Below are 14980 nucleotides of genomic sequence, written 5' to 3' on the forward strand. Positions count from 1 at the left end.
TGGATCTGGAGACCATGGGAACCTTTCTCTGGTCACCGTTCAGAGGCTAGGGAACAGCTGTAGCGTTGAAACGTCTCTCCTTTGTCCAGTGTAACGCCTGTTTGTGCAAACTTGATGTAACAGGGGCCAGGATTGATGGGGTGCATTGGCCACGGGACACAGCTGGGCTTTTGGCAGCGGCCGCTGTGTTTTTGTGGGAAAGGAAAAGGCCTCGGCCATAGAGAAGGTCTATGCAGGGAAACAACGGAAACAACTCTCTGTTGCGTTGCCTTGCATTTCTCTACTGGTCTCCCATTGACAAGGCCTGTGCTCAAATGCACAATGTGGCATTTCCACTTTCTTTTGTTTTTAACCCATTTTCCTTCCCCTTTTCTGGTTCCAAAAAAAGTTCCATCCTTTAGATCCTTTGCTTAAGCCTCTAAAATTGACCGATTTATCACAGGCCATGTCAAAAACCATAATTCTGGCCCCAAAACGTGCCTTCGACTTGTCCATGAAGTCGACTTATAGTCGACCTGGAGGTCATCTGCAAATTGCAAATTTCCTTTGGAGATGGGAACTCTCTTTCTCGGAGGACCTTTGAGCCAATTGTCCAGTCGTTCTTGCATATCTCCCATCCCATTCTTCTCCCCGGAAAAAGTCACTTAAGCCTCTTAAATCCTAAAATACTGCCCCAGGACCCATTCCTTGCTATAAGTACATGCGCCTTAGCAATGGCAGTTCGATCCAGTTTGCAATTGGACGGAAACTCTATCAGATTCAAACTTTGCCCCTTAGTACTATACAGAAGCAGGCCATGACATATTCAACTTCTCCCGTTGTCCATTGCAATCTTTTGATTTGCCGTCCACTACTACCTTTTGCATCTTAGGACCTTATCACACGGATGCACTTATGTTGCCAAAACGTTGCTGAAATATTGCCGAAGCACGAAGGTGGGGTCGTCGGTCGCACTTCTAAAATATAATTGGGACTTCCCACTTTCCTTCTGTCGACAAAGCATTCGCGGAAAAGCCAAGAGAAGTAATTTTTTGCATAACAGATATCCAGTTATTAAAAATATAGCTTTCCTGCGAAAACTTCGTCTCCAGAAAGAAAGTGGGAAGCCCCCATTACATTCTAAGTGCGCTGGACAATCCCACCTTCACGCTTCTGCCACAGTTTGGCAACGTTTTGGCAACGTCAGTGCCTCCGTGCCATAATCCCCCAAGTCCTTGTGTGTGTGTAACGGCTTTGTGTGAATGTTGACATCCCTCTAGTGGTTCATATAATAAAACTGAGTTGTACTTAGTCCTCCAAAGTTCTAGATCTTGGACCTGTTCTGCATAGGCGAGATCCCAGCTATCATCACCTTAGCCCTTTCGCTGATCCCAGTTGAGCTAAATTAAACTTCCCCGTTCAATACAATTAGTAGGTGCCCTCTTGGGACCCCTTGCAATTTAGGTGACAAAGGAGCCACCATTTTGGAAAGGTGTTTATTTAGTCCGTTTGTATCCCAGCGCAGCACCGCAAATCCCACCGGGACAGAAAGTGCCAAGCAAGTCAGGAGGCCATGTTTTCCCAGCAGCGGATGCTCCGCTTCTCGTTCTGCCATCTTAGCAAAGTCCATCTTCCTGGGGAACACCTGAGTTCATCTTCTGTAGCAAAACCTGTTCTTGGCCTTTGGCAGGGAGGCATTGCTGCGGCGGCCTTCTGTTGGGGAAGAAAGGCAAAAGCAGATTTTAGTAAGCTATCTTCAACATTACTGCCGACACCTGTATTGCATAGTATGGGAGGAGGTCAATGGTGTGTGTGTTTGTGTCTATGTAATACTATGAGTGTGTAGAGAGATCCTGTAGCAACTTTGAGAGTAACTGAAAGAAAAAAGTTGGCAGCATGAGTTTTCGGAGGCCTCGGTCTACTTCCTCAGATGCTTTTGGTGACGGCAACAAACGAGGGCCTCATTCCCACTTACAAATAAATCAGTTTGTGATCCAAATTGATGGATCAATTCGACAAATGTTCCCATACATTTGCCCTGGTCGCATTTTCCCCCTGTAAAATAACCCACTTGTGGTTCACATTCACAAACGAATCGGTTCAAAATGGATCCGTTCCAGTCGGCCGAAGGGTAAATTTAAAATGATTCCGATCCGCATCTGGTTCACACTTGTGCAGAATCAGTTTATCCGAAGAGACGCGGAAAACATCAGCGTCAAAAAGTTGTGGGTTAAATGGGTCTAGCGCATGGCCCCCATCTCCGAATCGCTTCAGAAAATCGGTTCAAGTGGGAGCCAGGGTCATTTGAACCTGTTCACACCGATTTGCGATCCAGTTTAAAGGGTAGTGGGAATCAGGCCAAGATATCAAAATGTCTCGTGTAATGCATGAGCTTTTCTGGCAACTGTGTGTCACACAAAACCTTTCCAATGCGTGAACCTCATTGCAGTTAAATGTAAAACCTTCTTTTAATGCAAACCTATAGCATTGTCATTTCCAGGGTGGAAGAAACCCTACGTGGGAAACCACTACAACATCCACGAATGAGGCCTGTGAGCTGGACTATTGGCACCCCCAGTATGTCATTCGAAATACGCTTTGAAAAATAAACATAAAGGATAAGAAGAAGAAGCAACTTACCCGCTCTCAACTTCTTCAATGGTATCTGGAAGCGGGACGTTGAGCGTTTCCGGCAAGAAGATGGCAGCGATGCCAGACAGGATCGGGGCCGTCCCGTATATGAGCGGCGGAAGGTACGGGAAGTATTCCCCGGTCATTTTGACCATTGGCGCCACTATGCCCCCCACACGAGCCAGGGTACTGCCCATCCCCATCCCGGTCTGTCTGCAAGTGTAGAAAAGAACCTTTAAAGGAGAAACCATAGAACTGTAAAACATAAAGCGTTGATGTCTTTCAGATTTTTCAACATGCATTTTATTATTTGAACAAAAGCAATCATTCCTTTGAGCAGAGTTTGCTCAAAGGGTTGTCATGGATCTAGGGCTCATAGGGTTGAGATGCCAGGGCTTTCGGATGAGCAAAGACAATGAGATCTTCTAACTTGGTGATGCCCAAACTCTGGTCCTCCAGATGTTTTGGACCTCTGTTCCCAGAATTCCTGACCGTTGATTGAGCTGGCCGGGGATTCTGGGAGTTGAAGTCCAGAACACCTGGAGGAACGCTGTTCTAACTAAAAGACAGTGGCAGAAATGCAAGAAGACCATTGCAACCTCTGTGTATTTCAGTCAAGTTTGCAGAGGAGAATTTCACAGGTTGGTTTGTGCAACTTGCATGCACAGCGCTGTGTAAATTTACAGCACTTTATAAATAAAGCTTAATAATAATAACAACAACAACAACAACTTCAGGAAGAAAGGGGTACAGTGGGCCCTTGTTATCCACTGGGGTTTGGTGGATAACAAAATCTTTAGATGCTCAAGTCCCATTAAAGACTTTGGCATAGCAAAATGGTCCCTCATATAAAATGGAAAATCAAGACTTGCTATTTGGAATTATACCTTTTTTGGAATATTTTTGAACCGAGGATGTTTGAATCCGTGGATACAAAATCCGTGGATAAGGAGGGCAGACTGTATGATTTGGACTTTCCATCCCAGCCGACAAAATAGTTTGCAGACAGAGGAAAGTGGAACCAGGGATCACGAGAAAGCAGCCCCAAGGATTTTTGAATAGCAGAGATGATGATATAGTAGGACCTTTGTATCCGCCAGGGTTTGGTTCCAGGACCTTTCATGGTTACCAAAATCCGTGGATATTCCAAGTCCCATGAAATACAACGGATAGTAAAATGGTGATTCGTATATAAATTGGCCAAATCAAAGTCTGCTTTTTGCAAGGCGTGGATGCTTGAAACCGTGGATAAAGCATCTGCGGAAATGGAGGGATATCTTCTACTCTCTGGGATGGCTGAGGTGGGGAGATGAGATGGAAACCCCCCTTGTAAGCCAGCCTTATGCTTGTCCTTATGCAAAGTTCCACTCAGTAACTAATAGGGATGTTGTTGTTGTGTGCCTTCAAGTTGTTTCCAATTTATGGTGACCCTAAGGCCATATCATGGGGTTTCCTTGGCAAGTGTCTTCATAAAGGGTTTGCCCTGGCCATCCTTGGAGACTAAGAGATCGTGACTTGGCCAAATGGCCACCCATTGGGTCTCCATGGCCAAACCCTGGTCTCCGAAGTCCTAGTCCAACGCTGGTAGGGACATACCTGATCACAGTCGGGTAGAGCTCCCCTGTGTAGAGGTAAAGGCAGTTGAAGGATGAGGCCAGGCAACCTTTCCCAAGCACCGCCAAAGATGTCCTCAGCGTCTTCAGATCTTGAGAAATTGGGGGCATGAAAGGAGGCAAGAGAGAGACAAAAGGGATGGCATGAGCTTTGCTGTTCAATGTCTAACCTGAAGCCTAAACTCTGCCCTCTCCTGCTCCAAGAATAGCAAGGGAATGGGACGAAGGGGTTCCTGAGTGTGTGCAGAGTGCATTTGCTTTGATGATCAGGAACCACCTCCAACTGGATGCAACATAAAAGGGTTCGTTTTATTGCTGGGCTCTGGACCATCTCAGCCTAGACATTGAGGGAACTCAGTGGCGAAACCCACCAGCTCCACTGGAAGCAACTCACCTTGGGGAACGAATATATTGGCCAAGATGGCCAGGCCGGCCAAGATGACTGAAGAGGCTTGAGTGGTCCTCCGGCCGATGTAGCTCATGCCAACGGCAGCAGCCAGTTTGGCCGGAATGTCAATGGAGCCAAACGCCACTTGAATCAAGTAGATGCTGAAGCCAAAGTTCTGGAGATCCATGGAAAGACCATAGTAGGCGAAACTGGTAGCAAACCTGAAGTTGGGATTGAAGGAGAAGTCAGGACAATGGTGTTAAAGATTGCAACACATAAATAAAACCAGCGGATGTCCACGTCCTGTGGGCTGTGGAATTCTGGGAACTGTCGTTTGCTGTGGTGCAGGCGCTCTCTTGCAGAGAAGGTGGAATATCGCACAAAACTACAGATCCCTTTGGTGAGTAAATAAATGCTCATAGGTCTTAGAGCAGTGGTTCCCAAACGTTGGTCCTCCAGACGTTTTGCACTTCAGCTCCCAGAATTCCATACTGTTGGCCAAGCTAGCTGGGACTTCTGGTAGTTGAAGTCCAAAACACTTGGAGGACCAAAGTTTGGGAATCACTGCCTTAAGACAATTATGTCAGATATTGGGAAAATGTCTTATGGCGTTAAGACAACTGTTTTATTAGGAAGGCAAAAGATGAACGTTAATCTAAAATGTGAAGATAACACACATCCAATATTTAGTCTGGATGTTTCTTTGAGGCTTTGTCTAAGCATATATTTTATATTCTACTTCAAAAATAGAATATAAAACAAATGTCCTTTAGAGGCCAACAACAACAGCAACAATGCTACAGATCTCATGATTCTATAAAGCCACAGCAGTTAAATAAAGCAGTGTCAAACTGTGACGTCAAAGGTTTTCACAACCAGCATCCGTGGGTTTTTGTGGGTTTTTCAGGCAATATGGCCATGTTCCAGAAAAGTTTATTCCTGACGTTTCGCCAGAATCTGTGGCTGGCAACTTCAGAGAATGCCAGCATGGAAGAGAGTAGGGTCACTTTCTCTCTCTCTCTCTCTCTCTCTCTCTCTCTCTATCCACCGCTCACTTCTATCTTCACAGACTGCTGGCATGGGAGTCAGTGGGTTCACACAGTATTTATACACTTGTCCCTCCATGTTCGCTAGGGTTAGAGGCACAAGACCCCCATGAATATGGAAAAAAATACAAATAACAAAAACACTATGTTTTTATCTGAGAGGACACCTCTCTAGGAATCTCTAGGTCCTCCAAGGCAACTCTGTGGTCAACGTCTGACAGACACTAACCATAGAGTTGCACTGAAGGAGCTACAAAGGCCTAGTAGAGTATTCTATCTAGGAATCTCTAGGTCTTTCAGTGCCACTTTCAGTTAAAGATGACCATAGAGTTTCACTGGAGGAGTTACAAAGGCCTAGTAGAGTGTCCTCTCTAGGAATCTCTAGGTCTTTCAGGGCAACCTTTAGTTAAAATTGACCATAGAGTTGCACTATAGGAGCTACATTTTCCTAGAGATAACATATTAATCAAATCCGTGAATAATCAAATCTGCAAATATCAAAGCCGCAAATATGTAGCAGTGTGTGTGTGTGTGTGTGTGTGTGTGTGTGTGTGTGTGTGTATCAGTTCCATTTTCAGAGAATGCTGGCATGGGAGCGAGTGGAGTCACACAGTATATATCTATCTACATTTATATCTTTCTCTCTCTCTCTCTCTCTCTCTCTCTCTGTGTGTGTCTATATCCCACTCTCTTCCATGCCAGCATTCTCTGAAGATGCCAGCAACAGATGCTGGCGAAACATCAGGAATAAATTCTTCTAGAACATGGCCATATAGCCCAACCCCCCAAAAACCCCCACAAACTGCTTTAATTCTGCAGTGCAGATTAGACCTGGACATCTTTTCCAACCTCCAGTTTCCCAATCAACCCCCTAAACAAGGAAGTCTGAACATGGAGTAATTTGGTAAATTGCGAATATTGAAAATTAAGTTTTGCATTTTTCCAGACCTCCAGACTCGGGTTGCTGCCCAAGTGGCTGGGAACTGACAATGTATAAGGCAGTGAAATTAAGCAAATATACCAGACGCTGGAAATGCAAAAGGAGATCCGGCGCACGGTCGGTGTGCGCACCAAGCTGACAAGCGTGTACGAGGTTTGCGCCAGGGCCAGTTCTTTCTGCATGCTGGACTTCAAAACCTGCGGGAGGAAAAGGAGAATATCAGAACCGGTGATGCTGCAAAAGGCTTTCCTGGGTTGCGTCCCAATTGCCATTTAATGTCACCACGGTCCAAGGTACGATTTGTTACCCTGATGTTATTTTTGGGGCAATTTGGGCAATCTTGGGCTGCTGCCGCATTACTGAATCATGTCGCTTCATGGTGCTTTCATATGGCTTTTTAATATGGCTCCATCCTATGGCATCCTAGGATTTGTACTTTGTTGAAGCACCAGAGCTCTATGAAAGAGAAGACTAAATACCTTACAAGACTTTATGTAGTTAATAGAAATAATGGGAATCTTTTTTAATTTGTTGATAGTAATTAGAACAAAATGAAATTATGGATGGGGAAAATACCTTAGAGATTAATTAGATGTAATAATTAGGCAAAGGTAATGGTTAATAAGCATATGGTAATAAGTATAAATGCTAATAAGTATAAACCTTGATTTTGCCATTTTATATAAGGGATGCCATTTTAGTCTGCCATTGCGTTTAATGGGACTTGGGCATCCACAGATTTTGGTATCCCTGGATCCAAACCCCAGAAGATACCACACACACACACACACACACACACACACACACACTGTATATAGCATTTTTTTACATTTAATTTTAATATTGGGAGGGAAACTGCAAATCCCAGGATCCCATAGCATTGAACCGTGGCTGTTAAAGCAGTGTCAAGGTGCATTAATTCCATAGTTTAGATGCAGCCTCCACTGTTTGATGAGTCTGACTGGTGAGTACCTGCGTAGTGAGTTTCTCTCCTTCTTCCTTCTTCCCATTGAACTGGGCCACCTTCTTCAGCACTTTGACTGCCTGCTCCAGCTTCCCCGAAAGGACCAGCCAGCGGGCTGATTCTGCAAACCACCTGGGCAGAAGAACCCACTTTCAGACTGGCATCCAACCCACAAAAGCACCAAGACCTGGCACATCCAGGCACCTGTTGAGCCAGGTGTCAAACTTGGTTCTTGCAAGACGGGGAAAGTTCAGCCCTATCGACAGATAATGTTGGGGATTGCAATGCCCAGCATTCATAGAATCGTAGAGTTGGAAGAGACCCCAAGGGCCATCCAGTCCAACCCCATTCTGCCATGCAGGAACTCTACATCAAAGCATCCCAAAAAGATGGCCATCCAGCCTCTGCTTAAAGACCTCCAAAGAAGGAGACTCCACTACACTCCGAGGGAGTGTCTTCTACCATCAAACATCTCTTACTGTCAGGAAAATCTTCCTAATGTTGAGATGGCATCTCTTTTCCTGGAACTTGCATCCATTGCTCCAGGTCCTATTCTCTGGAGCAGCAGAAAACAAGCTTGCTCCATCCTCAGCATGGCCTTCCTCAGCATGGCCTTCAAATATTCAAACAGGGCTATCATGTCCCCTCTTAACCTTCTCTTCTCCAGGCTAAACATCCCCAGCTTCCTGAGTCGTTCCTCATACAGCATGGTTTCCAGACCTTTCACCATTTTAGTCACCCTCCTTTGGACACATGGCTCCAGTTTCTCCACATCCTTTTTGAATTTTGGTGCCCAGAACTGGACGCAGTAGTATCCCAAGTGAGTCCTGACCAAAGCAGAACAGAGTGGCACTATGACTTCCCTTTATCTAGACACTAGACTTCTATTGATGCAGCCAACACGGCTACCCCTGGATGTTCTTCTCTAAATGGTCGAGAGATTACGCCTTTCCCAGTTGCTGAGTTTCCCACGACTGCGAAGGAGATTGTATATGTTTGCTTACCAGGAGTATATGAAAAAGGCAAAGTAGGGCATCGAAATGACAAACTGCAGCCAGCGCCAGTCCGGGAGGGCATAGGCAAGACCGGGTAGGATGATTTGACCGATGGTTGCGCTGTAGCTCACTATCGTGCCAGCCACAGTGCGAACTTTGGTTGGTACCCATTCGAGGACTAAAGGAAAGCCAGAGAGAAAGAAGAAATGCGTACATTAAAGTCTGGGCTGACGCTGGGTTGCCAACTTTCTTACCACTCTCCGTTCATATGCCTGTAATAATAAGTTGCAGTGGATTTCTGTTTTTCAGCTATCCAATGCCTATTGCTGGTTTCTGCTCCCTATTAAGCCACAGTCAATGGGCAGAAGAGCATCACAGCTTTTTTCTTTCCAGCCAGTTGGCAAAAATAGCCGGGCACCGATCAAATCCGCCTCGATTGCTCCAAGATGACCAAAGAAGCCTGGCATGCCTCCCCACCACCCCACCAAAACCCATCTCCGCAGTTGGCACATCATGTGACCCCTTTTCCTCCCAGCATGCGCCGAGCAACTCATAAATCCAGTGCGCCAAATCAGAGGGAATAAATATTTGTATAGCTCAACAGCATGCTGAGGACAAAACATTGCTAATGGGGTCAGGAATGCAAGGAAATGCAAATGCAGAGAACACTCTCCCTGTATCCCACTTTGCAAAGTGCAGAAATCTAGACGGTGCAGTTTTGCCCAAAAGCCCATTTTCTGCACTAAAGAAATAGCCCCTGGCTATTTGGCATCTGGGATCAATGCACCAGATTCCCGAAATATGTTTTTATAATCATGTTTCTGTGATGGTCGCATGGCCGACCTTACCCCCCAGCACTGTGGGGATGGGCACTTATGGTTCATGGATTGCAACACCCATCATTGCCAAGTGGTAGAATGCAAAGATGTAGCCGTGTTTGTAGCATCAATATGCAGAGAGATCTGCATATCTTTCACTGTCTCGCCATTGTCTTGCCATTGAAATGGCATTTTGCATTAACGGGAGTTTGCATTAATGCAGTGCCACTTCAGTGACTGGATCAGCGCTATGTTATGAAAGGCTTTAGCGCGATCGCTATCATGGACGCGATAAGGACGCGGGAGCAATCCCGTCACTATCCTGTCTCCAAACACTTTCCAGATGATGGGCCATTGAAACCGATTGAACACTCCCATCTCTCATGCCCCGTCTCTCAGATCCCTGTCAGCCAAAGTAGCTTGAACACCTTGGACTCCTCCATTAACCATTTGGACCCAAACGTGGCATGGATTCATTGCCCCACTGACATGGGCACCAGCAGACTGTCCCCATGGCTGCCATATCTCAGTGGATACTATGATGTTCACCTGTTACCTGGCCTTTCGGTTCTTACCTAAGGACATGCAGTTCAGGACAATCCCGGAAAGCGCCATGCCGACCAAGAAACGGAAGACGCAGTAAGCAGTGAGACTTGGTGAGAAAGCTGTGCATAGACCTGAAACAGCCATCTGCAAGTAGGACCAGCTTAGCACTGCTTTGCGCCCAAACCTAAAACACAGGGCTGGATGTGAATATATCATTACTGCTCTCCATACGAAGTCAGCTCTTTGGGTGCGTTCTCTGTATCACTCACTGGCAATTCTTCCCTGCAAACTGGTTGAGCTGAACACACAGTCAGGTCCCCAAAAAGCAATTGTCCCCCATGGGGCTATGGCTTCTTTCTTATTAAGTCCTATGTCTGTGTGTTTGAATGACAAGCTGTGGGCAATTGTCGGTTGGTACTTAATGCACAACGGTTAACAGCCTCACCAGGGTCCATCCCTAGGTCTCAGGTTTGGCATGAAAACCTCAAGGCTCGGGATAGTCCTGAATTGGAGACCCTAAATGCAACCTATCCAGCATTTATAATAGCGCAGCCATGGCTCAGTGGTAGGGTTAGGGTTAGGGTTTGAGAGTTGGGCCACAACTCTGGAGACCTGGGTTCGATTTCCCACTCGGCCATGAAACCCACTGGGTAACCTTGGGCAAGTCACACTCTCTCAGCCTCAGGGGAAGGCCATGGCAAACCTCCTCTGAACAAATCTTGCCAAGAAAAATCCCATGGGTTGCCATAAGATGGAAACGACTTATGCACACAACATATTGTACCCAGGCCTTCATCCTATTCTTTCAATTCATGCATAATTTGCAATAGGCAGATAAATGTATATAACCCTGGGCTGCCCACATGTGGCCTCTCATTTCCATCCTTCCCAGGTTGCATGCTGCCTGGGGATGATAGGAAGCACAGACTGGCACATCTGGACACCCCAGATTGAGGAAGGCTGGTGGAAGTCAAAGCAATTTCGCTCCCAGGACCCACCTGTCGGCTAAGGTGCCGAACACAAGAGCTCCCATCAGGACGCCTCCCATGTAAATCGACTGCGCCATTTGTCTTCTGGTCCGCAGGTGACACACCAGGTCCCACTGCATGGAAGAGAGGAGGCAGGTTACATACGAGACTATGACTCTGGAGACCATTCCTAGCTTGGCCATGAAACCAACTGGATGCCCTTGGGCAAGTCATATTCTCTCATCCTCAGGAGAAGGCAATGGCAAACCTCCTCTGAACAAACCTTGCCAAGAAAACCCCACGATCGGTTCATCTTAGGGTCGCCATAAGTTGGAAATGACTTGAAGGCACAATGACAACAACAACGGGCACCAGATTTTGTCCCACCTTGGAAGCTAAGTAAGATTAGCTCTGCTTATACTTGAATGGTAGACCACCAATAAGTACCAGAAGCTGCAGGCTATATTTCAGCAGAGTTATTGTTGTTGTTGTTGTTGTTGTTGTGTGCCTTGAAGTCATATCTGACTTATGGTGGTGACTCTAAGGTGAAAGAAACTGGCAAAACCACCTCTGAGGAGATATCTATCTATCTATCTATCTATCTATCTATCTATCTATCTATCTATCTATCTATCTATAATATATATATATATTAACAACATCCTGCCCGTAGGAGGCATTGCAGTTCAATAGGTAGCTTCTCAGAGGCCAGCGGTGCACATTGGTGTGTGTGGATGATAAATACCAAGTTCATGGGAGGTATGGGGAATTGAACCCATTTCTTCATGGTGCAGTCTTCTGTGCGCATGACATGCGCACTAAGGAAGAGAGCCATTATCCGCACCAATGGGGAATTTCCCTCCTGATATACGATGCGCTTGCAAGAGACTGGTCCTTGTGTGGACCATAGCAGCAGAGGAACGGGTTAAAATCTGCCTCCTCTTCCAGCCTTTTTGTGCCTCTGATCCTTAAACCTCCCCTTTTGTAATGGAAAGTGTTTCCAGTTTAAACCCCTTGCGCTCATAATGAGGCAGCTTGGCATAGTGGTTTGAGTGTTGGACTATAACTCTGGAAACCAGGATTCGATTCCATGCTCCGCTATGAAACCCACTGGGTGTCCTTGGCCAAGTCACACTCTCTCAGCTTCAAGGGGAAGGCCATGGTTTTCTTGCCAAGAAAACCCCATTATAGGTTCTCCTTAGGGTTGCCATAAATCGGAAATGACTTGAAGACACACAACAACAACCGCAAACAGCATGAATACACGTGACCTGGTGCTGAAAATGATATTGCACATGATTATAAAAAAGCACCCTAAAGTGTGAATAGATCCTCACTTCATTCGCAATGCAACTGATCCAAAGACTTCTTGGGACATTTTTTCATGCAAAAAGCGAACATATCCAAAGTATTTGTGACTTGAGCCAATTGATTCTTAACGTCACTGAGTTGGAAAGCATCAGTTTTTGTATGATGGAGGCCCGCTGTGACTTCCCCTTTGGAAACGTCACTGCCATTTTGCCTCTACATAGGGGGCCATTGCAAGTCTGACCCCTCTCCAAGCCCTCTCACCTCCATGATGATGGTGTTTGTGAAAATGCTCCTGTCGTAGACCCATCCGTCGTGGCACGGCTCAGTCTCCATCTCAGTCTCGTTGCTCCTGCCGGCGCTGGAGTTGAGAAGGTGCCAATGCGGGGTGACGAACCGGCGGCATTTCTCTGGCTTCCCACTGGCATCTTTGGGGATGGAGACCCACAGGAGGTCCTCTTCCACTCCCACGGCCTGAGTCCTGTTTGCGTGCCAGTCGGTGCCGTTGTTGACCAACCGGATCCGGCAGTGATGCTCAGGGATGGCCGCCGAGAAGTTCTGGAGGAGGTTGTGGCTGGCCATCAGTATGATGGGGATCACCAGCAAGGCCACGTGGATGATCTGGAAGCGCCCCATGCCCCCAATCCGGTCCAGAAGCTCTGCAAACGTCATGGCCAAATCGGGACACTTTGGATGGCAACGCAGAGGGTTTGTTGGAAAGGAGCTAATTTCAGAGCCGGCCGTTCATAGTCCGTCTCTCGCAAACACATGCCAGCTTACATCCAGCCCTTTCTGGAAAAGTTTCCTCTCCCTAATTCAGGGTCAGGATCTCGGAAATAAAGGCCCACGCCGCCACCCCCATTTTGGCCGCGGCTGAAAGCACCGTCGACAGCATAATAAGAAACACATGGGCACAACCCGGTGTGCGAACTCAGGTCACCCCCGACATGGATTGCTTCCCCGAGGATGCGGCAATCTGCGCGGGGTGTTTATAAATCCCCTGGGGTTGCATGTGCGTGCCATGGGGCTGGGTGGCCAAAAAGAGGGGGCTCCTCTCACCGCAGCAGTGGGATTATGCAAGACCTCTAATCACTTTGCTTTGGGTCAAAGTTCTAATGAGGCTTTTGGAAAGATTAACTCAAAGGGAAAGGAAGGAGCAGAAAATGCAAGCATTCAGCAAATGTGGGGCAGGGTGCCGGGAGGGACAAGTATTGCGCAAAGAATGGGGGGTGAGTGGGAAAGGAGGAGTTGGCTGTGTACTCTTGGCTGCGGGAACCACAGCTTTTTTGTTGCTTGCTATGTGCTTGTACTCTTAAAAGGGATGCCGGCCTTCCGAAATGGTGCGCTGCAAAATGTGCAAAGTGGACGATGCAATGCAAGAATGAACGACGGCCTGCACTGGCCTAGCATCCAGTTGGTGCATGCAAGCTGAATAATCTCCACACATTGGAGATGTGTGTGGCCCAGCAACCTTATAGTACGGTCAAGATGGCGAAAGGTATGAATGAGGAAGACTACATAAACTGGGAGAGGCTACAGTCAGTCATTATCTACAGTCAGCCCTCCTTATGCACGGATTCAAGCATCCACAGTCTGAACATATTCCAAAAACATATAAAGCAAATGACTTGAAGGCACAGAACAACAACATCTGAGACTAGATGTTCCCTCCCCAACTGTTTCTCCATTCTGGGAGGATGAGATCAGAACTGAATGCCCTCCTAGGGACCACACTTTGATTTTTGTAGGGTGGAAATGGAGGTTCTGCTCTCACAACTATGAAGGTGGCACTCAAAATGTATCGATGATAGTTAACCAGCCTTCAGATGCTGCAACAGATAGTATAGGGCACTTCACCCCAGCCAAGTGGACTACAGCTCCCATGTGAAGTCGAAGGCTTTCATGGCCGGCATCCATAGATTTTTGTGGGTTTTTCGGGCTATGTGGCCATGTTCTGGAAGAGTTTATTCTTGACGTTTCGCCAGCATCTGTGGCTGGCATCTTCAGAGAACGCTGGCATGGAAGAGAGTGGGGTATATATACTTCCCTGCCAGCATTCTCTGAAGATGCCAGCCACAGCTGCTGGTGAAACGTCAGGAATAAACTCTTCTAGAACATGGCAACATAACCCTAAAAACCCACAAAAATCTATAGCTCCCACCATCCGCAGTCACTTCTTTCTGCCACCCTTTTCTTCCTTCCATTTTTTCTTTCCTTTCCTTTCTGTCTTCTTCTGCCCTTTCCTCAACCTTTGTCATCTCTAGTAGTGGGCAGGGCTGGTGCAAAGAAATATAGGCCCACTCCTCTCCCCCTTTCTTTCTTCCATCCTATTATCTTTCTTTTTTCCGTTCTTTCTTTCCTTTTGCCCCTTGCCAGTTTCTTCCCCATTGCCAGCCTACCTAGTGGATCACCAGAAGAAGGATCGATTGCCCCAGCATCTCCAGCCAAGCCGAAGGATTCAACCTATGGCTTCGGGATGATATCTGATAGTGACCCAGCTACCATTTGACCAGCTCTTCCCTAGAATATTATATGCGTCAGCTTCCATATGCAAGAAGAAGGCACTAAGGGTTTTATTGTGGGGTCCATTCAGGTGGTACGTTGCAAGCGACAATGTCTCTAAGGGACGATCTTCCATCTTCAGCTCCTGCAGGGTACACCAAAGGCCGCGTCCCTTTTTTCTATCTTTTCCATTGGCCAGGATTCCTCATCTATTTCTTTCATTTCTTTCAGATTCAGGTTGGTGCCATCTTGATGGGAGGCATCAGCTTTGCAGCTTCCATC

At 46.7% G+C, this 14980-nt stretch overlaps 1 protein-coding gene across 1 annotated transcript; it reads right to left on the bottom strand.

The window, feature by feature from the left end:
* Positions 1 to 1472: 1472 nt before the first annotated feature.
* On the bottom strand, positions 1473 to 12958 carry LOC149302069 (solute carrier family 22 member 6-A-like). The gene is made up of 10 exons (XM_089482944.1): positions 12461 to 12958; positions 10919 to 11022; positions 9950 to 10104; positions 8566 to 8734; positions 7570 to 7693; positions 6679 to 6794; positions 4618 to 4832; positions 4207 to 4315; positions 2620 to 2823; positions 1473 to 1692 (listed from the first exon to the last, which is right to left on the bottom strand). Exons 1-10 carry the CDS (start codon positions 12866 to 12868, stop codon positions 1596 to 1598), a joined length of 1701 nt encoding a protein of 566 aa, XP_089339070.1. The 5' UTR covers positions 12869 to 12958; the 3' UTR covers positions 1473 to 1595.
* Between the last annotated feature and the right edge of the window lie 2022 nt (positions 12959 to 14980).

Source organism: Sceloporus occidentalis, unplaced genomic scaffold (genome assembly GCF_023333645.1).
Source record: "Sceloporus occidentalis isolate IW3139 unplaced genomic scaffold, rSceOcc1.0.p SCAF_20, whole genome shotgun sequence".
Taxonomy (NCBI): Eukaryota; Metazoa; Chordata; class Lepidosauria; order Squamata; family Phrynosomatidae; genus Sceloporus; species Sceloporus occidentalis.

Coding starts and splice junctions, on each gene's coding strand:
- LOC149302069 (XM_089482944.1), bottom strand. CDS start 12,868: ATGACGTTTGCAGAGCTTCTGGACCGGATTGGGGGCATGGGGCGCTTC. Junction 6,795..7,569: donor GAGAGAAACTCACTACGCAG/GTACTCACCAGT, acceptor TTCCTCCCGCAG/GTTTTGAAGTCCAGCATGCA. Junction 4,316..4,617: donor CAATATATTCGTTCCCCAAG/GTGAGTTGCTTC, acceptor CAATTTCTCAAG/ATCTGAAGACGCTGAGGACA.